At 37.7% G+C, this 25,659-nt stretch overlaps 2 protein-coding genes across 4 annotated transcripts in view; one reads left to right on the forward strand and one right to left on the reverse strand.

Annotated features, from left to right (window-relative positions):
• Nucleotides 1-31: 31 nt before the first annotated feature.
• PPP2R3C (protein phosphatase 2 regulatory subunit B''gamma) lies at nt 32-25,320 on the forward strand. 3 transcript variants are annotated; one of them, XM_060143635.1, is made up of 14 exons: nt 32-159; nt 6,595-6,722; nt 9,525-9,629; nt 10,571-10,683; nt 11,073-11,170; nt 12,333-12,403; nt 15,478-15,610; nt 16,818-16,873; nt 16,951-17,026; nt 17,819-17,955; nt 20,787-20,924; nt 21,432-21,518; nt 23,127-23,186; nt 25,019-25,320. In XM_060143635.1, the coding sequence occupies exons 1-14, from the start codon at nt 102-104 to the stop codon at nt 25,205-25,207; spliced, it is 1,449 nt and encodes a 482-aa protein (XP_059999618.1). In that variant the 5' UTR covers nt 32-101; the 3' UTR covers nt 25,208-25,320. The 3 variants fall into 3 exon arrangements, with proteins under 3 accessions (XP_059999618.1, XP_059999627.1, XP_059999637.1); XM_060143644.1 differs by lacking the exon at nt 21,432-21,518; XM_060143654.1 differs by lacking the exon at nt 6,595-6,722 and having other exon boundaries at nt 75-159.
• Nucleotides 24,663-25,659, reverse strand: part of LOC132517056 (signal recognition particle subunit SRP54) — a 77,964-nt gene continuing 76,967 nt past the window's right edge. Inside the window, exon 6 of the mRNA XM_060143604.1 lies at nt 24,663-24,879. The gene's annotated coding sequence lies outside the window, so the exon portion shown is untranslated. The remainder of the gene's footprint in view (nt 24,880-25,659) is intronic.

Genomic DNA, 25,659 nt, shown 5'->3' on the forward strand with positions numbered 1-25,659 from the left:
TCATAACCTTTACGGGGCTGGGCAGTGTTGACGCCGGAGCTGGCAGGGGGTGGAGCGGTTAGTAAACAGCAAATGCGGGAACTGCTGGGCCGGAGTCAGCCATGGACTGGAAAGAAATTCTTCGCCGGCGGATAGCGACGCCCAACACCGGTCCAAACAGTGAGTTTGGGAGGGGCCGCCCGCAGAGAGAGCCAGGCCCTAAACGCCGGGAGGTAGGGGGGAGGATGGATGGGGAGGAGCAGCACCTGGGAGCCGTGTCTTTCGCTTCGGTAAAACCTCTCCTGACGAAGGAGGCTGACTGGGATGTGGTTTAGGGATCCAGAGAGTTTTGGGTTTTTTGTTTTTGGGTTTTTTTTTTTTTTTTGCGGTACGCGGGCCTCTCACCGTCGCGGCCTCTCCGGTTGCGGAGCACAGGCTCCGGACGCACAGGCTGAGCGGCCATGGCTCACGGGTCTAGCCGCTCCGCGGCATGTGGGATCTTCCCGGACCGGGGCACGAACCCGCGACCCCTGCATCGGCAGGCGGACTGTCAACCACTGCGCCACCAGGGAAGCCCTCAGAGAGTTTTGACCCACACTTCGCTGGGAAGGGATTTGCGGGAATGAAAAGCTACCTTAGCCACGCACTTGCATGGTCCTGACCTAGACTTGTGAGGGATAATTGAGAGTCCTGGCGCCATCAACCGTTTGATCCTATTAGAACCTATAATCCATTACCCCTACCGCCTTTTTATTGTCACACTTTTCACTTCCCTCCTTATCCATTTTAGACTTAATAATCCATTTTTCCTTATCTCTTTCCCTCTGCGTCACGTTTGTTAATCAACCTGGTTAAAACTATCTTTACTGTTTCACAACTGCATCCAGGACAGCTGAAAGTAGTTAGAGAAAAACGGAACCTTGGTGAATTTCCTCACTTCTAATTCATGTCCACTAACCTAAAGTAGGTGTTTCAGTCATTCATTTACACTTCTTCCGCGTTACGCTAGACATTCACTCTCCTACACTCTAAGGCAGTTCCTTCTCATCTCCCAAACCTCTAATCCTCAGTATGTCCTATCTACTCCTTACCTTTAGCTGATGAACTAGTATATATATTTGAGAAAGTAGAAGCAATCAAAGAGGAATGTCACCTGTTCCCATTTACCATTTCTGTCAGCCCCCCCCCCACTCCCCACCTACTATAGGCAACCGTGCACTCTGCCTTCACTGTTAAAATGGTGAACTGGCCAACAGTCCCTGTACTCCAACGCTGGATCGCGTTTCTTTCTTTTATTCACTGACTTCACTCTGGCCTTATCCTCTCCTTTATACACTATCAAATTTTCTTTCTCTACTGGTTCATTTTCATCAGCTCTGACAAACATGCTGTAATATCCCCCATCATTTAAAAAAAAATCATTTGATCTCACAACCCCCTCCAGCTTTTGCTACATTTCTCCGCACCCCTCATAGGAAAACTTCTAGGAAAATTTACCTGTACTTGTGCTTTCTCCTCCCCTTCACTCCTAAACCCACTCCATCGCATGTCTGTTATCTGGATAACCTAGGCTATAGCAGTAAACAGAAATCCTTGTCCTTGTAGAACTTACACTTTAGTGTTGGCAGAGATGATAAAATAGTAAGTAAATCGTATAGGTTTTACTTCTGTTGAAGGCTATTTCTTTCATCAGTGTGCTAGACCCCATTTTTGCCTCCTCAAGGATGTACTCCTACAGTCATCCTCTGTCTCCTGCATCATGAGATTTTCTCTCATTCACTCCCATCAGCATATGAACATGGTGGTATTTCTCCCACCTTAGAGAAACTTTCTTAACTTCCACCTGTAGCTATGCCTCGTTATAGCAACACTTGTTAAAAGAGTTGTTGGTTGAATCTGTCGTTGTCTCTGATTCCTGCTTGTCATGATCGTCAGTGATCTTCACATTGTTCCAGTGCTCAATTGTCCTTATTTTACTTGACCAGCCAGCAGCCCCTGCCAGGAACATAGTAGGTCACTCACTCCTCCTACACATACTTTCTTCTCTTGGTTTCTGGGAGACACACTCTCTTAGTTTTCCTACTACCTCACCAGTCATCCCTTCTCAGTCTTTGCTTTTTCTTCCTCTTCCTCCCAAGAACTTAACATTTGAGGGCCCAAGGCTGAGGCCTTGGTCAGTGTCTATTCTCTGTCTACACTCACCTTCTTACGATTTTAAATAATGTCTATTTGCTAATGTCTCCCAAATGTATACCTCTAGCCTGGACCTCATCCCAAATTCGAGGTTCATATATCTATCAATAATTGTCTACCTGACATGGCCACTTGGATCTAACATCTTAATCTTGTCTGAAATTGAACTCCCACTCTCCTTCCTAACTTGCTTGCTCGTAGTTTTCCCCATCTTAGTTGCCGACAATCGCATCTACTCAGGTCAAAACCTTTGGAGACATCTTTGACTGCTCTCTTTCTCCAAAACCCACATCCAGTGTGTCAGCAAATCCTGGGACTAAAAAGAAAATATATCCAGAATAAATTTACTCCTAGCCACCTCCATTGCAGCCACCCTGGCCCACGCCACCGCCATCTGTCACCTGGATTACTGCATTAGCCTCTTAATTCCTTCTGGTGGCTCTCACCCTCATCAGAATGAAAGCCAAGGTCTTTCCAAAGGCCTAGTGGCCTGCCCCCCCATTATCTGGTGTCCCTCATCTCCTGCTATTCCCTCTGGCTCATTCTGCTGCAACTGCACTGGCTGCCTCCCTCTTCCCTGCACACACCAGGGACACTCCCATTTTCGTGCGTTGGCACTGGCTGTTCCTTCTTCCTGGAATGCAGTTCCCCCTGGATATCTGGATAGGCAGCTTCCTCACCTTCATATTTTTTTTTTTTTGGTCAATTTTATCTCAGTGAGAGAGTCAGTATCCCTGACACTGCTGAAAGCTGCATGTGTGTATGCACTCATCCACTCACACATATACTTGTGTATCCCTAGAATAGTTGAATGATGTAATTAAAGTGACTCTTGGGATTTGGGCTCAGGTGATTGGATGATAGTGGGACCACTTACTGAGATGGAAATATGGAATTAGAAGAAGAGTAGTAAGGTGAGGGATAGGGAAAGTTATTCTAGGTATGTTGGAGCATGAGGATGAAAATGTTTTGTTTTGAATGCGTGAGTTTAGTGCAATGTCTGGGTTAGTGACATAGCTTTGGGGCTTAGAGGTTAAACTATGAAAGTTGAAATGATAGAGGAAGAAGATTAAGAAAAAGAAGAGGGACTTCCCTGGTCGCGCAGTGGTTAAGAATCTGCCTGCCAATGCGGGGGACACGGGTTCGAGCCCTGGTCCGGGAAGATCCCACATGCCGCGGAGCAACTAAGGCTATGCTCCACAGCTACAGAGCCTGTGCTCTAGAGCCCGCAAGCCACAGCTACTGAGCCCACGTGCCACAACTACTGAAGCCCGCGCGCCTAGAGCCCATGCTCTGCAACAAGAGAAGCCACCACAATGAGAAGCCCGTGCACCACAACGAAGAGTAGCCCCCTGCTCGCCACAACTGGAGAAAGCCCACATGCAGCAACAAAGACCCAACATGGCCAAAAATAAATAAATTTATTTAAATAATAATAATGAATAAAATAAAAGTGGATATATGTATATATATAACTGATTCACATTGCTATATACAGCAGAAACTAACACAACATTGTAAATCAACTGTACTCCAATAAAAATTGGAATAAAGACAGACAATAAGTAGATCAGTTAAATAAAAAAAGAAAAAAGAAGAAATAGCCATAAAATAGGAGAATCAACAGAGTGTGGTCCCATAGACGCTACAAAAAGTTTAGAATCGTGGACAGTATCAAATTTAACAGAGAAATCAAGGACAGGTGTGTCCATTAAACTAAACGATTAGGTCACATGTTGCCCTGGCAGTTTCCGTAGAGTGGCAGGATTGCATAAAGAGATAGTGAGAGGTAAGAAAGTATAGATCACCAACACAGGCCTTTCATTTGAGAAAGTGGATGAGGAAGAAGGAATTATGTGTGGCAACAGGTAGAAAGGAAGGAGTTTTGCGGAGGAGATGGGACAATGAGGGGTTAGCCTTGGGTGAGAGAAGAGCTACGTTTTCCCCTGAAACTGGCAGGAAGAAAGTAAGATGCAGATTTGATACCTTCCTGTCCTCCCACTCCACTTAGATGTTTGTGGGTATCCATGCCCAGTAGACTCAGTTGTTCGTGAACTGGGTGGGATTCTCATCTGTTGAGGGTGAACACAGGGGGCTTGAGGGATGTAGTGAAAGTCTGGAGCAGTCAGTCACCAAGAGGACATCAGGCGCAAATAAAATACGTATTGGTGGTTTGGGGAGGCTGAGTTATTAGTAACCGTGAAATAAATTTGTGGGACCAAATATTTGCAAAATTTGGCAGTTTTCTCCAGCACCATTGAGCATTAGTAAACAGATTATAAAATTGGTCCAAGGTTAAAAATTAACAAGGCAGATATGGCAGAAACGCAGGCAGGAGTTTCGGGGAACAACTACACGCACGTTGAGAAGGAAGTGAGACCAAGAAGAGGAAAAACTTTTGAGAAAACAGATCACAGAATTGAAGATCTCAATGAGGCTGAAGTGCAGTGAGGTTTTGCTAACCATAAGCTTGTTTTCTATGTCTGAGTCTCTTTCTGTTTTGTAAATAAGTTCATTTGTATCTTTTTTTTTCATATTCCGCGTATAAGCGATATATGATATTTGTCTGACTTCACTTAGTTTGATAATCTCTAGGTCCATCTATATTGCTGCAAATGGCATTATTTCATTCTTATGATGGATTAATATTCCATTGTATATATATACCACATCTTCTTTATCAATTCATCTGTCAATGGACGTCTAGGTTGCTTCCATGTCTTGGCTATTGTTAATAGTGCTCCAGTAGTGAACATTGGGGTGCATGTATCTTTTCAAATTATAGTTTTCTCCATATATATGCCCAGGAGTGGGATTATAGGATCATATGGTAACTCTATTTTTAGTTTTTTAAAGAACCTCAATACTGTTCTCCATAGTGGCTGTATCAATTTAAATTCCCACCAACAGTGAAAGAGGGTTCCCTTTTCTCCACACCCTCTCCAGCATTTATTATTTGTAGCCTTTTTGATGATGGCTATTCTGACTGGAGTGAGGTGATACATCATTTTAGTTTTGATTTGCATTTCTCTAATAATTAGCAATATTGAGCATCTTTTCATGTGCCTGTTGGCCATCTGGATGTCTTCTTTGGAGAAATGTCTATTTAGATCTTCTGCCCATTTTTTGATTGGAATGTTTGGTTTTGTTGGGTTTTTGGGGGTTTTTTTTTTTTGGTATTGAGTTGTATGAGCTGTTTGTGTATTTTGGAAATTAATCCCTTGTTGGTCTCATTGTTTGCAAATATTTTCTCCTGTTGTGTAGGTTGTCTTTTCGTTTTGTTTATGGTTTCCTTTGCTGTGCAAAAGCTTTTAAGTTTAATTAGGTCCCTTTTGTTTTTATTTCCAATACTCTAGGAGATGAATCCAAAAAGTATTGCTGCGATTTATGTCAGAGTGGTCTATGTTTTCTTTTAGTAGTTTTATAGTCTGTGGTCTTACATTTAGGTCTTTAATCCATTTTGAGTTTATTTTTGAATATGGTGTTAGAGAATGTTCTAATTTCATTCTTTTACGTGTAGCTGTCCAGGTTTCCCAGCACCACTCATGGAAGAGACTGTCTTTTCTCCATTGTATATTCTTGCTTCCTTTGTCGTAGATTTATTGACCCTAGGTGCATGGGTTTATTTCTGGGCTTTCTATCCTGTTCCATTGATCTGTATGTCTGTTTTTGTGCTAGTGCAGTGAGGTTTTGAATAACAACCAGAAGGAGAGAAAATTTTTGAGAGTATATTAGAGTTTAAGATTTCAGAACAGGAACAGGTAAGATCTGTGGTCTTTCTGAGTGAACAGAGTGCAGTAGAGGTGGAAGCCTTCAGAGTTGAGGGGGCACCTTCACCCACCTAAATGTTTATTCTTCCATAATGATTTTAGGTGAAGAAAGCTGTGCACCAGTCTCATGGTTCATGGTGGAGGAATGGCTAAATGAGATGGCCATCTGCCAGCAGCAAGCAGGTTGGGTAATAGCACCCTGAGGTGTGAACTTCAGATAGGTAGAGGAATAGTGACTATGACACTGAAACTCCCATGAGGTCAAGGGCTGTGCCTGCTTTCTCGCTGCTCTAGCCCCAATGTCTAGTGCAGTGCTCTGTTTGGAGTAGGTGCTCAGTGAGAACTTTTGATTGAATGAATTAGAACATGTCAGGTCTATAAGAGAGGCAATGACTTGAGAAAGAGACAAGTATAGTGATAAAAATAAGCGGAGGGAGCATCTGAGAACTGGTTGAAGATGTAGAGGAGGCTGTTTCCGTTGAAGATAGTGATTCTTGGTATTTCAAGAAAGTTAATATAGATGCTTAGTGTCTAAGTACAATTGTGAAGGCCTTTTTTGTACTGTAATTAGACCATAGTGTATAGATGTCTTGAAAAAAATATTGTTTGATTTTAAAAGTGCTTTCCCCTCCTTAACGTGTTTTGTTACCAGAAAAAAAAAGTGAACAAGAATTAAAAGATGAAGAAATGGATTTATTTACCAAGTATTACTCAGAATGGAAAGGAGGTAGAAAAAACACAAATGAATTCTATAAGACCATTCCCCGGTTTTATTATAGGGTAAGTGGTATCTAAGCAAATGTCTTGCAGAGTTTGTAAATGAAATGTAATTTTTCAAATGGGATTAAAAATCTTATATTTTATAAATAAACAAATTGATTATATTTTAAATTTTGTACATTTATTGTTTCATTCTAGTTGACCTTATTATTTTTGACCTGATTAAATCTTGGTTTTTCATATAAGTAGGTATAAAAACACAAAGTTGTTATTTGCCACTTTTTTTGAACTGTAGGCTTTTTCCTTCCTCCTAATTTTTATTATGGATGTTAGTAGTAGGTATTCTTTTGGATTATGTTGCCAGGCTTTCTATAAGACTTAGATTTACTTGGCTGATCACAATTTTTAATTTTGTCTTTTACTCATAAGGTGTAAAATGTTTTGCTCAAGGCTAAACTGAAAAATAGATTGAGAGTGGAAAACAAATTTTAAGAGTTATACTTAATTATATGTTTCCTTGTGCCAAAATGGTAAAGAAGGCTTTGAGGAGGGTTATAGATAAAACAGTAAGACTTTAAGAAAGATATTTACAGCTGAAATTGAAGGCTTCTGAAAAGAATAAGTCCTATTTAGTATTATGGGAAATGTAACTACTATAGAAAAGTTAACTTTGGAATTTTAGCTGAATATCTCTTAAACCTGTTACCTCCTAAACTCAATTAATTACAACATTATTTGCAAAGAAAGTAAATATTTTGTTTTGCTTGCATCAAGGAGTGAGGTAGATTATCCAGATAATTTTAACTTATTTCTTCAAGTACAAACTTTTTCGTACTTGTGTACATGTGAACCATTTTACTGGAAACTTTTTTGTAATACTATATGTCTCCCAGACTTTTAAGAATTATATGACTAATCCACGTTTGTCATGGAAAAGAGAAAAAACAGGTAAAGTTGATATTTTCCCATAATAACATTGCCCAGAGATGTAAATAAACATTTTTACATGAATTCTTCTACATATTTCTATATATGTGTGTGTGTATGTGTGTGTGTGTGTGTGTGTGTGTTTAACAAAAATGGGGTCACATCATACATACTGCTGTTGCTTTTTTGCATTTCACACTTTCTTAATCAGAGGCAGTTAGACAACTGAGAATTTTTTATAGTCTCGGGGAGTGGGAAGAGGACTGCCATTTATTGAGTGTCTACGTACTTCAGAGCATTTTATATTCATTATTTCATGTAATCAGGATTGTGAAAGCATTATCTTACTAACCCAGGAACAGCCCTCAGATGCTGACATTACTCCATTCCCAGGACTCAACTTTCCTGTATTTCTAGTACCAACCATCCCCTTGTGTTTTCTGAGGGAATCCCCTTTTCCCCCATTTCCATCTCTTCTCTGACCTCTTCCAGATCCCAAATGGTTTCTGGTCTGCACATGTGGATTTGTGGGATGTTCTTTCCCTTGTTTCTTCTTCCTCTACTTCCACTCCACTGCTTTAGAGAAACCACCTGTCATCTTTGGTCGCCACTTCTCTCCTTGGCTGGTTAGCTGGTTGACTAACCACTGGAGCATAATCCCAGTCTCAGCCCCAGCCTCACCTCCTAATGCATATTCCTTCTCCATCCCTTTTGATGGGAGGGATGGCATCTTAGTTCTTAGAAATAAAAAGTGAAAACCATAGCCCCCAATTTGGACTGTGGGTTACTTAGCTACATTTAATGGGGCAAAGTTACAGAAAAGTAAGAAGAAATCCTCAAAGCAAATTGTTTGAAGTTGTTAGAATGAGTCATTTTAAAGCCCTGCTTAGGGAAATCACCACAGGAGGACGAACCTCTGCTTTGGAGGCCAACTAGCAGACATCGGCTTAATTATCTCTAGGAAGTAAGGTGACCCAGTCTCAAAAAGCATACTTGGCTAAAACTGTCGCTCTTCAGCCAATCCTAATTTAGTTCTTTATTAGTCTAAGGTTACAATGGGAACAGTGCTCTACAAATATAAAATGAAACTTGAGCTACATTGAGAAAATAGAAAAAGTGGTGGTCATAAAGTAAAATAAGAGCATGACATTCGGATACATTTAGTTTGGAGATGGTTATCCTACGTTGAACATCTGTCATAGTACTTTACTCCTAGCAGTCACTAGGAAATAGCATTAAAGTCTACTTAATTGGGAGAGGTACCTAACTACCCAGTGATGGAAATGAGATGGAGAAGAGAAAATACACTAAATCCCTGATGTCAGAAGACCCGGATTCAAATTTTGTTACTTTAGTTGCACAACTTTGAGCAAGTCATTAACATTAGGTGTGAAATTGAGGGGACAGAGGAGTACGGGGAACCAAACCAAACAACTCATAAGAAATTAAGACAGACTTGGACTCTGAAGATTTAAATCTTTAGTCTGGGACTGGCTAACTGCATATGCATTCTTGATAAAGTCATCCATCTCTTGATTTCCTCACCTCTAAATTGAGTATGATGAAATGCATCTCACAGGGCTAGTAGGATTAAATTAGAATGAGTGTATTGATGCCTGATATATTATGGGCACATACTAAATGTTGTGTTTAATTTTTAAGTAAACCTGTATGGATCTAAATAAAGAAACTTGGGCTAGATGGTTAGCCTTTTCCAGGCAGAACTGCCTTCACTGATCACTGAATTCTCTGTGGATCTCTTTTTATTAAATGAACTTTTTAAATAAATGATGACCTGAAATTAAGCAAGATTGAGATACAAAAAGTAATTTTGAGACAGTAGTATACATAGTTTTTTATGAGGCCAAATACATTTTACATAACCCAATAGTCTAGAATTTAAGTGTAGAAATTAACTCTACAGTGTATTTTTAGCTGCCAGCTGAAGATGAGGTCTTACTACAGAAATTAAGAGAAGAATCCAGAGCCGTCTTTCTGCAAAGGAAAAGCAGGGAACTGTTAGATAATGAAGAATTACAGGTAAGAATGGAATAAAAGGTTGCTTTGGAGGTTCACCATTTCTTATTTGTACTACATGTGTCATGTGGGATCTCGGGATGCCTAAATGGAGCCAGTAGTGCAGTGACTGAAAGCACAGGCTCTGTAGCGATGGTTCCCACCAGAATCAGCTGCAAAGCTTGTGTGTCCCAAGGATAGTTTTGTATTGTTTTTTAAAGTCCATAGGTGATTTTTTTTTTTTTTGCGGTACGCGGGCCTCTCACTGTCGTGGCCTCTCCCGTTGCAGAGCACAGGCTCCGGACGCGCAGGCTCAGCAGCCATGGCTCACGGGCCCAGCCGCTCCGCGGCATGTGGGATCTTCCTGGACCAGGGCACGAACCCGTGTCCCCTGCATTGGCAGGCAGACTCTCAACCACTGCGCCACCAGGGAAGCGCTCCATAGGTGATTTTAATGTGTGGCCAAAGTTGAGAACCACTACTGTAGGGAGTAATATTAAGAAGACTATCATCTCCTATTATCCTTTTGATTACTAATAACATGATAAAAAATAGCTAGCATTGGACTTCCCTGGTGATCCAGTAGTTAAGACTCCACGCTTCCAATGTAGAGGGAGTGGGTTCGATCCCTGGGCAGGGAAGTTCCACATGCCATGTGACATGGCAAAAAAAAATAAATAAATAGCTAGCATTTATTGTTTACTAAGTTCTAAAATTTTCATATACTGTTCCTCTTTAATCTGTGTAACTATATGATGTAGACACTGTTATCCTTACTTTACAGATGAGAATTGAAACAGAAACTTTAAGTCTACTGTCCGAGATCACAGAGCAGGGCTGGGATTTAAACCCTTGCATTTTGACCCTACAGTAGTCTATCACTTTAATGGAAATAACACATTTAACTACGTTTTTAAATTTTGTGCAGTTGATTATAACATCTTAATTTCTGCAATTCTCCTAAGAACTTATGGTTTTTGCTGGACAAGCACCAGACACCACCCATGATTGGAGAGGAAGCAATGATTAATTATGAAAATTTTTTAAAGGTTGGTGAAAAAGCTGGACCAAAGTGCAAGTAAGAATAATATGATTAACAAAGGAGTATGTTATGTTAAGCATTTTAAATGCCTCAAGTAAATGTTAATGAAAATTTAAGTCAATAATATGATAATTTGAGTCAGCTTTTCATTAAACTAATAAAGTTTAATAAAATTATTTACAGTCAAGAAAATTACATTGGTATAAAGTTATTAAAAGAAATAATATAGCTTATTTACAGCATTATAGGTCCTCATTCTTAAGACAATAGAATTAAAGATGTATGGCTTAACATTTTCCGTTTTGAACTATAGTTCTCACTTTGATTTTTAATTGTTTGAATTTATGCTGTTGTCTGCTAAATCATACAGAAGTCATTTTTATATTATATTGGCAGATGATTTAATCTTTATTTCCTTTCCTTAGGCAATTTTTCGCAGCAAAAGTCTTTGCTAAACTCCTTCATACAGATTCTTATGGAAGAATTTCCATCATGCAGTTCTTTAATTATGTCATGAGAAAAGGTGATTTCATTTTCATTGTACTTGAACTCCTTCTATCTGGGAATCAAGTGGGTTTCCAGTCAGTGCTTTTATAGTATCCCTTCCATGTCAAACAACTCTTAGTAAATTTGAATAACAGAATTCTTGTCTTTTGACCAAGATTTGTTTTCCTATTATTATGATTCTCTCCTGGAACTTACTGGAGCTGAAAGTTTCTACCATACATTTGGGTTCGTTATTATAAAAAACAAACAAAACAAAAGCCTCATGTATCTTGAAGATACTAGCTAACTAGATATATCAAAAGCTGAGGGGGCTTCCCTGGTGGTGCAGTGGTTGAGAATCTGCCTGCCAATGCAGGGGACACGGGTTCGAGCCCTGGTCTGGGAAGATCCTACATGCCGCGGAGCAGCTGGGCCCGTGAGCCACAATTACTGAGTCTGCGTGTCTGGAGCCTGTGCTCCGCAACAAGAGAGGCCACGATAGTGAGAGGCCCGCGCACCGCGATGAAGGGTAGCCCCCGCTTGCCACAACTAGAGAAAGCCCTCGCACAGAAACAAAGACCCAACACAGCCATAAATAAATAAATCAATCAAAACTGTCAACAAGTAAAAATAAATAAACACTAAAAAAAAAAAAGCTGAACCAAGAGTTTTAATGGATGGTTATTTGAAATACTTTAATTCACTGGTAATTTTATTTCGCCAATATATTACAGGTTGAGTTGCCTGAGAGGATAGTTTCAAACTCACAACTGTAGCATCATCTCAAGGAGTATTTATTAAACAAGTTGGAATTGTTATGATTCCTATAAGTTCCATAATGACCTGTCAAGTCCTGTGTGTACCAGCTTTAATATTTGGTTGTGGTAATTAACCTCAGTAGAATAAAAGCTGCTTCATTAAAGGCATAATACCAGAACTCCTGTTTTGGTGGAACACCAGTATTCTCAAGGGCATCAACTTTACTGTCACTTTAGGCATGGTAGAATTGTTGATATCTGCAGTTAATTATTTTGTTTCAAACAATTTTTGGATTAATGAGATAAGTAATACATGTGAGAAAAATATGTTTATAGAGTCATTAAATTAGCTTGTCTCTCTAATCCATCTCCTTTTATGCATATATATACACTAAAGGATAAATCTTAATAATTATGTTTCATTTTCTTGTTTATTGTCAGTTTGGCTTCATCAAACAAGAATAGGCCTCAGTTTATATGATGTTGCTGGACAAGGGTATCTCCGGGAATCTGTAAGTATTAACCTACTTTAATAAATGCTAGACACCAAAATGCTAAACAGTAGTTATCACTGGGTGTTGAGATTACAGATAATTCTTATTTTGTTTTTGTTTCTCTGCTTTGTTTGTTTTTACAAATAACGTGTTACTAAAGAACTTTTTAAGTGTATATTGGTCACAAAAATTCCTTTCTAAATTCTTTTTCTCCAACCTTTAAAGAAAAAAAAGCCTTTTAAAGGAGAAGAAAAGAATGTAATGTTTTAACTGGATTAAAAATCACTGAAGAAACAGTGAAAAACTTTTGGTTATTCATGAGTGTTATCAGTGCATGACTGTTTTAAAATGTAAGGGCCAGTAGTTTTTCCTTTTTTAGGAAATACAAGAAAAATAATGTGACTATAGTCCCACCTGCAGGTTTGGGTTGTAAGGTCAGTTACCAAGAGGCTATTTATTTCCCATTAGGCACTAATTTGGTTATCAACAGGTTATCAACAGAGAATTATAGCCTCATGATCCAAATCACTATTCTTGTAAGTGTGGGTATCGCAATTATATGGGGACTTCCCTGGTGGTCCAGTGGTTAAGACTGCAAGCTTCCAAGGCAGGGGGCCCAGGTTCGATCCCTGGTCGGGGAACTAAGATCCCACATGCTGCGCAGCGTGGCAGGCAAGCAAGCAAATAAATAAATAAGTAAATCAATCAATCTATATCTTCTTTTCAGCTCAGGCTTTTTTTCCCAAATATATACAAAGGGGTAAGGGAGTTATGCATAAATATGAACCAGGTTAATTAATCACTTAAATAAATATTCAGATATAAAATTTAAAGAGATGTAAATTCCCTGTTATAGTTTATGTTTCCTGTTATAATTTGTTGCACTCTGTTTTATCCAGATTTCTATAGATAGAATCTGTTAGCTCATACTGGATATTTACACTTAAAAACCTTTCTAGGGCCACAGTATAATTCTTGTCCTTTAAGGTTCAGATCAGCTTGACAGTAAAAGGTTCTTGCAAGATGTATTAAACAGTAGTTGATACTTACTCAGGTCAGATATTGGAGTACTTCTATAGCTCTGAGAATTCTTGTCAGCCATTAGTTGGTTTACAAAACAAACTTTTCTTGCCTCTTCCCATGAATGGAAACAAAATTGAAAGAAGAATGGGAGGAAGAGAGAGAAAAGCAACAGTATATCTCTGTAGTTGTGTTTAAAAGGGAGTAATGTTCCCTTCTCTCAATGAAAGAAAACATTTCTCTCAAAGAAAAGAAATAACTCTCCTAACCTTGGCACTTTGCCTTTTGAAACCAGATTTTGTGTCTCCCTTATTTAAAAGACAGTAATTTCCAGAGCCAACATCTGTAATTTGAGTAGTATAGGCAAACTCTCATTCACTTACTAAATCTTATTAAATAAGCGATTACCAAACACTTATTTGTGCCAGGTACATTGCTAAGCCTTACTCTTATGGTGCTTTTTTCCTAGCAGAGTGGGGAGGCAGACACTAAATTATCAGCAACATGATTTCAAAGAGTGACAAGTTCTAAGGAGAAAATAGGGTACTAGGAAAGTGTATGACTGGGGTTGGGGAACTATTTTAGATAAGATGGAAGAGGTGCCTCTTTGAGATAGTGATTGAGTTTTAGCCATGAAGGATGAGAAAGAAGCCAGCCTTATGAAAATGTAATACAGAGGGAACAGCAAGTTCAGTGTCCCCAAGGCACAGTTAAACCTGACCTGTTCTAGGAGCAGAAGGAAGCCAGTGTGGCTGGAGCATATGAGCGAGGGTTAGAGTGACAGGAGGTGAAGTTGGAGAAGTAGGCAGGGCCACATATTGGGTGGTTAGACCATGATAAAGAGTTTGGATTTTATATTGAGACTAATGGGAAGACATCAGAATTTTTTTTTTTTTTTTTTTTTTTTTTTTGCGGTACGTGGGCCTCTCACTATTGTGGCCTCTCCCGTTGTGGAGCACAGGCTCCGGACGCGCAGGCTCAGCGGCCATGGCTCACAGGCCCAGCCGCTCCACGGCATGTGGGATCTTCCCGGACCGGGGCACGAACCCGTGTCCCTTGCATCGGCAGGCGGACTCTCAACCACTACGCCACCAGGAAAGCCCAGCCATCAGAATTTTTAAGCTGAATCTGTCAGGATATGGTTTACATTTTATTTTATTTATTTATTTTTTGGCCATGTGGCTTGTGGGATCTCAGTTCCCCGGCCAGGGATTGAACCCTGGCCACGGCAGTGAAGTTCTGAGCTCCTAACCACTAGACCACCAGTGAACTCCCTGGTTTACATTTTAAAAAATTATTGGATGTGTGGAGAATGAATTGTAAAGAGCCTAGAGTCAAAGAAGAAATAATTAGGAAATTACTCTGGTTGTCCAGGTGAGAGATGATAGTGGCCCAGACCAGGGTGATGTCTGTAGAAGCCAGTAATAGATTAATTCAGTATATATTTTGGACACACACACCCCAACAATGACAAAACGTTGCTGCTGGATTAGATTTTGGGGGTAAGGGGTGGGGGCCTTGGTGAAGAAAAGGTAGGAACCAAGTTTAACTTTTTTACTTTGAATAAATGGTGGAATAGGGGAATATGGGTGAGGACCAGCGTTGGGGATAATAAGAGTCCAATTTTGGACACACCATGTTTGAGATGCCATCTGTTCTACAACTAAATTATAAAGTGTCTCAAATGAACTAGAAGCATCATACTTTACAATGGATAAAGCAAAAGTAATGAAATTATTAAAATAAATATAAGAAACCATGAGAGGCTTTTGAATATATAATCTTGGAATAGGGAAAGCCTTTCTAAGTATGACGAAGCTCAGAAGTCTAAAATACAATAAGTTCAGCTAAATTTTTAAAAATCTGAGAGCAAAGACCATCATAAACAAAGTTAAATAAAACAACAAGCCAAGAAAAATATCTGAAACTCAGTCACAAATGAATTTATTTCATCATTCATATACTTTTAATACTGAATAATTTTTAGGACTGAAATTATATTCCAGTATCTCATGAAGAAACAAGATCAGACATTTAACCCTTTCAAGTTTTATTTTGTTTTGTTCTTTCAGGATTTAGAAAACTACATATTGGAACTTATCCCTACTTTGCCACAATTAGATGGGCTGGAAAAATCTTTTTACTCCTTTTATGTTTGTACAGCAGTTAGGAAGTTCTTCTTCTTTTTAGACCCTCTAAGAACAGGTAAAAGAAAATTTTATCTAACTTAGATATTATGAGATTATCATTACTTCTAAATCTCAATAACTAGAGAAAAGTCTTTAAAATGTTATTTATTTTCCTAACATGTTATTGCCATTAATATATAAATCTTTTGACATGTAGATCTTTTGATTTACTTGTGCCAACCATAATCAGCTGTGTGACAGTGGGAATATCACCTAACCTTTTTACAATGTTTTCATCTCTAAAATGAAGTATATTCTCTCCAGATCTAAGAAGCCAGGTATTCTGATATAATTTGCTATCCCTGATAGGTAATATACTGGAGCATTATTCTTTTTGATCAAAAATATGAATTGGGAGATAGGAGGACCATTTAGCCATGATGTGTTTTTCTCATTTTCAAGTTAACTATCCTATATGAGGATCAGATTTGTAAATTCTGCCTCATTAACAGTACATTTATCAACTATTCTAACCTGCTAGGCTTAAATACATGTGTCTGGGACAGAGGCCCAAATCAAAGCCCCTGATACTCCTTCTGTCCTTGAAAATGCAGCTGTGAGTCCATCACAGAATGGGGTAGCTGTCAGTTTTTTTAAACACCTCCATTATAGGCACACACACATCTTTTTCCTTGGAAATTTACACAATAATAATAGCCAACAGTTTTGACTGTTTATTATGTACTAAGTACTGTGCTAAGCATTTTACATAGATTCTTTCATTTTCTTCTCATAACTCCATTAGGAAGGTATTATAACCCACATTTTATGTGTGAAGCAACTAAGACTTAGATGGATTGCATGTCTAGGAGTGGCATTTAAATCCCATCTCTCTTAACCACGCCGCTATACTGCTTTCTATTCCAGAACCTGTAAAGGAAAACTGGAAGCAGTCTCCTTATTTGACTACTGACAGTATCATATCCATAACCACAAAAAAATTAACACAACTTTTTTTGGAATCTGGTCTCAATGTAATTTTGGAATTTCTCAATTGGATGTATATAGTTGGGGGTATATAGGTAGACATACCTATATGAGATTTTATTAAATATTCCCTGCAGATTTCCCTTTTCACAGAAATACATAGTAAGGACTTTGGAGCATGAGAGCTAGGAAGTTTAAAATATCAATTGTGTGGTTGCTCTTCTAAAATAATACTTTTATAAAATTGAGTTGCTCTTGTTTTTAAAATTAAGTTATTGTGTTTATGTTCTTTAAAGGGAAGATAAAAATTCAAGATATTTTAGCATGCAGCTTCCTAGATGATTTATTAGAGGTAAATATGTTTTTAAACTACTTAATTTTATCACTTCACAGTTGCTATCTTCTAATTATGTCTCTATGCTCATATAGTTAAGGGATGAGGAACTGTCCAAGGAGAGTCAAGAAACAAATTGGTTTTCTGCTCCTTCTGCCCTACGGGTGTATGGTATGTTCCTATAGTAATGCTATAATTTGAATTATCCGTTCCTCAGTTAATGTTTCATTAACTGGTGTTCAAAGGACAGTTTTATACATAGCCTAATTTACCTTAAGATCAAAGTATTCTAATTTCCTTAAGAGCTTATATTCTAGATTATTAAATTTTACTTGTTTAAATACCAGCGTTTTATATTTTTGTCACTCTTATTTAAGTTAGTACATTTCTAACACTTTAACATAAAGAATGTAGTTTGACTTTTTTATTGTTGACTCAGGAACATTACTATGAACATCACCTGTGATCTTGCATTGTGATAAAATGCTACTCTCAGGGTCCACAGAGGGGTGTGTTTTAGGGCCTAGTTTGCTTTTTTTCTTGAATTTCATTAGTCTGTTACATTGTCCTTTTGGGTGGTCTTGTGACTTATTTTGGCAACCTTGACCTCTGCTTTCAAGTGCCAGCATTTCAGTGATTTATGTTGGTTGACCCCTACCTCCATCTAATTTAGAATCCTAGGAAAGTTATAAAAGGTTGCAAACTGAAAACAAGTAATGATGTAAGTGAAATAGCATAAAGGCATGACCTTTATGATGAGTTTTCTTTGACTGGTTCTGGCTTAACAGTTGTTCTGATAGAGATTGCAGGGATAGCAGATGTCTACCATGACTGTAACATAATTAGTTTAAAAATCAAAATATTAACCAATAAAAATAACTTTTTGTTAGTGTTTATTCTTTTGTCTTTTAGTTAGAACTTTATTTTGGTCATAAGTGTCTTTTTATCATCTTTCTCCCCAAGGCCAATATTTGAATCTTGATAAGGATCACAATGGCATGCTCAGTAAAGAAGAACTCTCCCGCTATGGAACAGCAACCATGACCAATGTCTTCTTAGACCGTGTTTTCCAGGAGTGTCTCACTTATGATGGAGAAATGGTAGTAGTTTAAATCTCTAAGTTTTAAAAATTTAGGCTCCCACAATTTCCAAAAGCCTTTTTTTTAAAATTGAAATATAGTTGACTTACAATGTTATATTAGTGATATATATATTAGTGATACATATTAGTGATATATTAGTGAATCAACATAGTGATTCACTGTCTTTATAGATTACATACCAAAGTTATTGTAAAATATTGACTATATTCCCTGTGCAGAGATTTCATTATTTTTTATGGCTGAGTAGTATGCCATTGTATATGTATACCATATCATCTTTATCCATTCATCTGTTGATGGACACTCAGGTTGCTTCCATATCTTGGCTAATGTAAATAATGCTGCTGTGAACGTTGGGGTGCATGTATATTTTCAAATTAGTGTTTCCATTTTCTTCAGATAAATACCCACGAATGGAATTGCTGGATCATATAGTAGTTATATTTTTAATTTTTTGAGGAACCTCCATAATGTTTTCCGTAGTGGCTGCACCAGTTTGCATTCCCACCAACAGTGCATGAGGGTTCCCTTTTCTGCATATTCTTGCCAACACTTGTTAGTTATCTTTTTAATGGTAGCCATTCTGACAGGTGTGAGGTAATATCTCATTGTGGTTTTGATTTGCATTTCCCTGGTGATTAGTGATGTTGAGCATCTTTTCATCTGCCTGTTGGCCATCTGATGTCTTCTTCAGAAGAATGGCTCCTGGGCTTCCCTGGTGGCTCAGTGGTTAAGAATCCGCCTGCCAATGCAGGGGACACAGGTTCGGGCCCTGGCCCAGGAAGATCCCACATGCTGTGGAGCATCTAAGCCTGTGCACCACAACTACTGAGCCTGTGCTCTAGCGCCCTCAAGCCACAACTACTGAGCCCACGTGCCACAACTACTGAAGCCTGTATGCCTAGAGCCCGTGCTCCGCAACAAGAGAAGACACTGCAACGAAGAGTAGCCCCCGCTCACTGCAACTAGAGAAAAGCAACGAAGCAGCAACAAAGACCCAAAGCAGCTAGAAACAATAAATAAATTAAATAAAATAATAAAATAAATTTATTAAAAAAACAAAAAGAAGAATGACTCTTCAGGTCCTCTGTCCATTTTCTTAATCACAAAAGCCTTTTTCTTGATATGATACAGCATTATTTTCATATCAGTGTATAACAGTATCTTAAGAAGTATGTACTGATCAAATTATTTGAGATTTAGAACCTTTGATCTTAAGGTAAATTTGCTTAAAAACATTACTTCCTTTATGGACTCAGGGCAAACAGAAAATTTTAATATTTTTGTTCATTTCATTGTCGGTGCACCTATTGTAGAGAAGTATGGACTAGTAAAAAAAAAATCTGAAAAACAGGTAAACCCTATTGACTATTTTCATATAGATGGTTCATTCATTAAATTACCAGGTCAGATATAGTACCACATATGCCATGATTTAATTTAAATCTAAGAATCAGGTAGTATTACTCTAAGTGGCTACCTTAGCAGCTAACGATTTGCTAACATGCACCTGTCCTTTTATCACAACAATGCAAAATACTTGAGAAGAAAATTCCAAATAGCATTTTTAAATCACCATTCTTGCTATTAAAAATATGTGTTAAGGATCTGATAACTTTTCCAAACCAATGATGCTTAAGAAATGGTCATACTGTCAGAAGAGAATCAGGGTTTTAGGTTTTATCATTTAGCTTTAATAACAGTTTTCTAAATAACACCATCGTTAGCCCACTGCAGAGGGAAAGGTGCAAAAACTCTGCTTCGTGACTCCCACAGCTGCCTACAGTTAACAGTGAGGAGCTTGGAGTATGCTAATAACCTGGTGAATAAAGAAAATCAGAAGCTACAGTTAGGCATGGAGTTTAGACCATGATGAGGCTGCATCTCTAGCTCTTTATACTACGATTTATGCAGAAAAGAATTCTTAATCTTAGCCTAAGAAAATCCTTTCCAAGATTATAAACTTTTCCAAGTGAGAATCTCCCAAGTACTTTACTTTTATTAAACATGCAGAAAAAGTAATCTGTGACTATCCCTTTTTCGTAGAGAAAGCTTTCTGTTCTGTTCGTGTCTTTTCAGCCTTCATTTGTACTCTCTTGCCCCCTTTTTGGATGAGAACAGTGTCAGATCACTGCAGAATATCTGGCACTCTTTTTTTTAATAAATTTGTTTATTTTTGGCTGTGTTGGGTCTTCGTTGCTGCGTGCGGGCTTTCTCTGGTTGCGGAGAGCAGGGGCTACTCTTCGTTGCGGTGCACGGGCTTCTCATTGTGATAGCTTCTCTTGTTGCAGAGCACGGGCTCTAGGCGCGTGGGCTTCAGCAGTTGTGGCTTGCGGGCTAGTTGCTCCGCAGCATGTGGGATCTTCCCGGACCAGGGCTCGAACCCGTGTACCCTGCATTGGCAGGCGGATTCTTAACCACTGCGCCACCAGGGAAGCCACTCTGGCACTCTTAAGATGACTTTTTGGAAATCATCTGAATTAAAGTTTAAAACTAGTTCAGAATGACCACACCGAAATGAAAATACAAATTTAGTGGCAACATGCAAAGGTTAGTCACTGTCCATTTCAAAAGCCTAATGAATGAAAATTATGGCTTAACACAGCAAATCTCTCATAAGAAAATGAGCTGTGCCCCCTCAAACTGTCCTGTACAGATAAACTGCTATGTAGAATTCCTAGAAACCAACATTAAGTATATATTAAGTATGGATTTCTCATTTCATATTTTAAAAAAAATTGCCATCTTTGATTACAAACATCTTTCAAGTCACTTGAAAAGTTAATTACAAATAAGGCCTCTAATGAATGTCATTTTCTTTTCTATAGGACTATAAGACCTACCTGGATTTTGTTCTTGCATTAGAAAACCGAAAAGAACCTGCAGCTCTGCAATATATTTTCAAATTGCTTGACATTGAGAACAAAGGATATCTGAATGTCTTTTCCCTTAATTATTTCTTTAGGGTAAGTCTCATTTGTGTAAATGTGTCTTTGTTATACAATTTGGTTTAAATTACCTACCCAATGACAATTTTATCTAACTTGGGATGTTTAAATTTAACAAAAGTGTTTTACCTAACAGATTTCAGAAGGAAATCAAGTCAGGTTTTAGTTTTGTTTTTTTCTATTTTTAAAAACATAAATGGGCTAAATCAATACTGATTTGATTAGTCGTAGAATACTAAAAAGTGTGTAAATATACGTCAGGGGCTATTAGCCAGTGGAGATACAAACATACCTGAGAAACTGTATGCTCTTGGTGATTAAAAACTAGTATGTAAAATCCTACAGAAACTTTAATTATACAGTACAGAAAAGGTAGCTCCTTTCCACAGGAGTTTTGCACATCTGGTACCTGTAGATTCTTTTAATTGCTATGCTGTAAAAAATATAAATTTAAAAATTGGCTAGAATTGTGGGCTGCATTTCAGTGTGAAACAGATTTGCTGAAATACTTATTCTGTGCCGTAGGTGGTCTCAGAGAATAGCATGATGAGCTCTGAAGTGGAATTTGATTGTATTTTACCTGATAATCATTCAGCTGCAGCAGGTGTAAATGTAGGAATGTCTTCCCTTTTAAGATAAATCCTAACACACCATTGTAAAGCAATTATACTCCAATAAAGATGTTAAAAAAAGAAAAAAAAAGATAAATCATTCCTCAGTTTGAACGGTGACTTTTCTACTTGATGGAAAGGTTTTGTACAGTAGTGTTCCATTCCATTGCCACATTTCTATAGCTAGTTTTCAGAAAACCATCCCATCTGATTTTTATATGGTTAAGATTGATAGTAAGAAGAAATTTTTTTTAAACAATAAAAATGACATTTTCACATCTTTGTCATAAGAAGTTTTCCCCCAGAGGCTTTTTCTTTTCCACTTAAAAAATTTTTGATACTTTTAAAATAACTTTGATTTCTGAGTTTCAGAGTATATATTTCATAATTTCATGTTAAATTCCCTGAAAAGCTTTCTATTATGATTTTGTAGGTAGTAATGACTGCAGATTATTATAAGGATAAATTACAATCCCAGTATTAGGATGCATTTTTTTAAAATGGAATGCTACGTGGGCTTATATCAGTGGCTCATCTGAGAATATCACCCATCATACGGATGTCCCCCACTTTAGGCAGACCTATTAAATGAAAATTCAGTTTTAGGAAAACAAAGTAAATATATCTTTTGGAAGCTAAATACTCAATCCCTTTTCATAAAGATTTTTTATAGTATCCTCTACTCTTTGAATATTAAATTTTATTTATTAAATACATTGAAAATATTTCATACCTTTATTTTATCAAAGTTTATTTAGGCTTGGTTGTATGGGCTAAGGTAAAAAGTTACTGGTGCTGAGCCCTACAGTCCTGGACTGTTCTTAGAGCCTTTGTACATCAGTATCCCAGTGATAAAAGCTGGGCCCAGATGGTGCACTCTAGATCATTCCATCCAGGTCTCCTGCTCTAGTAGCTTCGAGTGTACTCAGATTCTCATCTGCTGCAAAGAGATGCCCTGTGCACATTCTGATATCAGTGGCACTACAGAGTAGGCACTTGGAACATATTATTTTCCAAGAATTTTAAGCTTCACATTTTCCAGTGAATGACTCCCACCTAAAACATTTGTTAGTTCAACTGCATCACAGGAGTTTCTCAGGCAGTATTTTTTTGTTAAAGTTCATAAAAGAGAAGAGTTTGAGGGAGGTTTACCTCCATTTTTTCTGTCAAGTAGAAGAGAAAGTGTAGGGTGGGAGGGGAGGTGGTGGATTGGGTGCCTTAAAGAATGGTGAAGGTATGAATAGCGTTCCTGGAAAAATGGAGAAGCAGGTCATAACAGAATTGCTAGGCCTGTTAAAGGCCCATCTGGGGTTGGAGACCATTCCTATGCAATAGTAATCTGTACTCTTGTATACTTTTTTTATGAAGTTCTCCATAGCTAAGGTGTAGGTCTAGAAAGGTTGATGGTTACACTGATCCAGTGTTTAGGTTTTCCTCAGCAGATGTGAAGCAAGGTCAAGGAATTTGAGAATATTGGCAAGAGCGGTTAAAATGATGAGGCCTATGGTCTGAAAGGATAGGAAATGGAACTGGAAAGGGACCATGGGACAGGACAGGGAATGTTGCGTATTTTGTTTTTTATTTAAAGATTTATTTCTACTAAATACAGGCCATACAAGAACTAATGAAAATCCATGGACAGGATCCTGTTTCATTTCAAGACGTCAAGGTTACTTTTTTTCTTTAATTTACATAACACCACATAATCATTTGCATTAAATGAAGTTTTTACCTGAAAGCAACTTATGAAATACTGAACCAAATCAAGTATTTGCTGTTATTTGTTCTGAATTAATATTTAAATCATTAGAAACTGAGAACATACTTGGACTAATGATGTGTGCAGTATAAGATTTTAGCATTGTCAGTCTCATGTTCTCATTGGAAGCATTCATTCATTTTGATTGAAAACTAAGAGAATCAGTACAGCCTGTATCCTTTGGTAGTCTACTCCACTGTAAACTGAATTTGGGGGAGCTATTTAGGTTCAGGCACATTTTTAGTCTGCTACTTCAAAGAGCTCGCTTGCTTTGGTATTTAAGGAAACATCAATCTTACAGTATGAAAACTACCACTATTTGAAATACATGCTGCTACTTAGCATTTTAGTAATCAGACGTTTACCAGCTATGAACCACTTTGAGTATCCAGTATTGGTTCAGGTGAAGTAATGTAATAAAATAACCCATCCAGTTTTAACCAAGTATAATGAGATAAAGGGCTATTTTGGTTTAATATAAGTGAGAAAAATTTGAAACTATGCAACTGGCAACTTAAGAACTAGTAATTTTAAACTGCCACCAACCTGGAAAGGGAAGTTTCACATACACACAAGATTAAAAGTTCATGCATTTCGTTTACCTGAATTGTTCTAACCTTTAAAAATGCAATTTGCCTCTTTAAATGCTATTAAATACTTTGAGTGATTTTACTACAGACAGATTAGAAAACATGTACTAATTCCCTGTAAGTAATCTTATAGTACACGTCATAATATAGAAGAGGTTCTTCCATATATTCCAGTCATTTTTAGCACAGTTTAGTGTCACTGTGGATGACTAGTTCTTTAATACCGAGCTCCCGCCACCCATTCCAGGTCCAGAGTAAAAGGTTGACATCATTATTGGAAATGAAGCTTTGTCACTGTCTTGGCTCTAAAGCATTTAAGTTTTTACTTTGAGCCAAGTTTGCACTTAAAACAAGACCTTGCTTTATCACCAGTTAGAAGACAACAGAAAAATATAAGTAGTTAGTTAACATATATTCAAAGAACACTGCATTAGTTTTGCTGCTAATTAGCTATGCAGCTTAAACTCTGAGCTTCAGTTTCTCTGTAAGACACATACAGGCATACCTTGTTTCATTGCATTTCTTAAAAACTGAAGGTTTGTGGCAACCCTAGTCAAGCAAATCTATCGGTGCCATCTTCCCAACAGCATTTGCTCACTTGGTGTCTCTGTGTCACATTTTGGTAATTCTCACGATATTCTATTATTATTATTATTATTATTATTACATTTGTTACATGGTGATCTGTGATCTTTGGTGTTACTACTGCAAAAAGGTTACAACTCGTTGAAGGCTCAGATGGTGGTTAGCATTTTTAGCAATAAAGTATTTTTTAATTAAGGTATGTATATTTTATTAGACATAATGCTATTGCACACTTAACAGACTACAGTATAGTATAAATATAACTTTTATATGCACTGGGAAACCAAAAATTTCACATGACTAGCTTTATTGCAATATTCACTTTATGGCGGTGGTCTGGAACTGAACTCACAGTATCTCCAAGGGTATGCCTGTACCTAAGGAATCTTCCAATAAAATTTTGTGCATATAGAGAAGAGGTGGATTGCCTGTTAAATGAAAAAGAAAAAATTGGAACAAAACATTTTACATAAGCTCAAGTGCCAGCCCTGAATTTTAGATCACTGTATGATAGAAATTAAGTGAATGAGATATCAGATTTCATTGTATTTTTTTCCTCTCTTGCAGGATGAAATCTTTGACATGGTAAAACCAAAGGATCCTTTGAAAATCTCTCTTCAGGATTTAATCAACAGTAATCAAGGAGACACAGTCACCACCATTCTAATTGATCTGAATGGCTTCTGGACTTACGAGAATAGAGAAGCTCTTGTTGCAAATGATAATGAAAACTCTGCAGACCTTGATGATACATGATCTCTCAAAGACTAGACTGTATTCATTAAAATAAGCTTGAATGCTGCATGTAAAACCTTTGAAGCAGAATCCTTAGAAATGGTCTAAATAAAACACTTCATATGTCTATAGAACACAGCAAATGTTCTGGTTATTGGAATTTTGGTTGTAGTGGTCTGGAAGAAATGGGACCAAATTAGGAGTCAGTAAATTCTGGTTTCACTTAGCTCAAATATGGCAAGTGTGATCTGGTGAAGGTAGGAGTCCACTTTGAATCTGTATAATCTTTAGAAATAAAGGAAGTTTTAATGGAATAGTTCTGACATTAGTCACTAAGAATTTGAGTACTTGAAAGATAGTTTAAATTATATCATTTAACCTTGAGTATTCTAAAGTATTATGTATATCAAAGATTACAGACTTCCCCATTCATCAGAGTAGGGCCATTTCATTTCTGGCAAGTATTTGGACAT

Source organism: Lagenorhynchus albirostris, chromosome 1, assembly GCF_949774975.1.
Source record: "Lagenorhynchus albirostris chromosome 1, mLagAlb1.1, whole genome shotgun sequence".
NCBI classification, from domain to species: Eukaryota; Metazoa; Chordata; class Mammalia; order Artiodactyla; family Delphinidae; genus Lagenorhynchus; species Lagenorhynchus albirostris.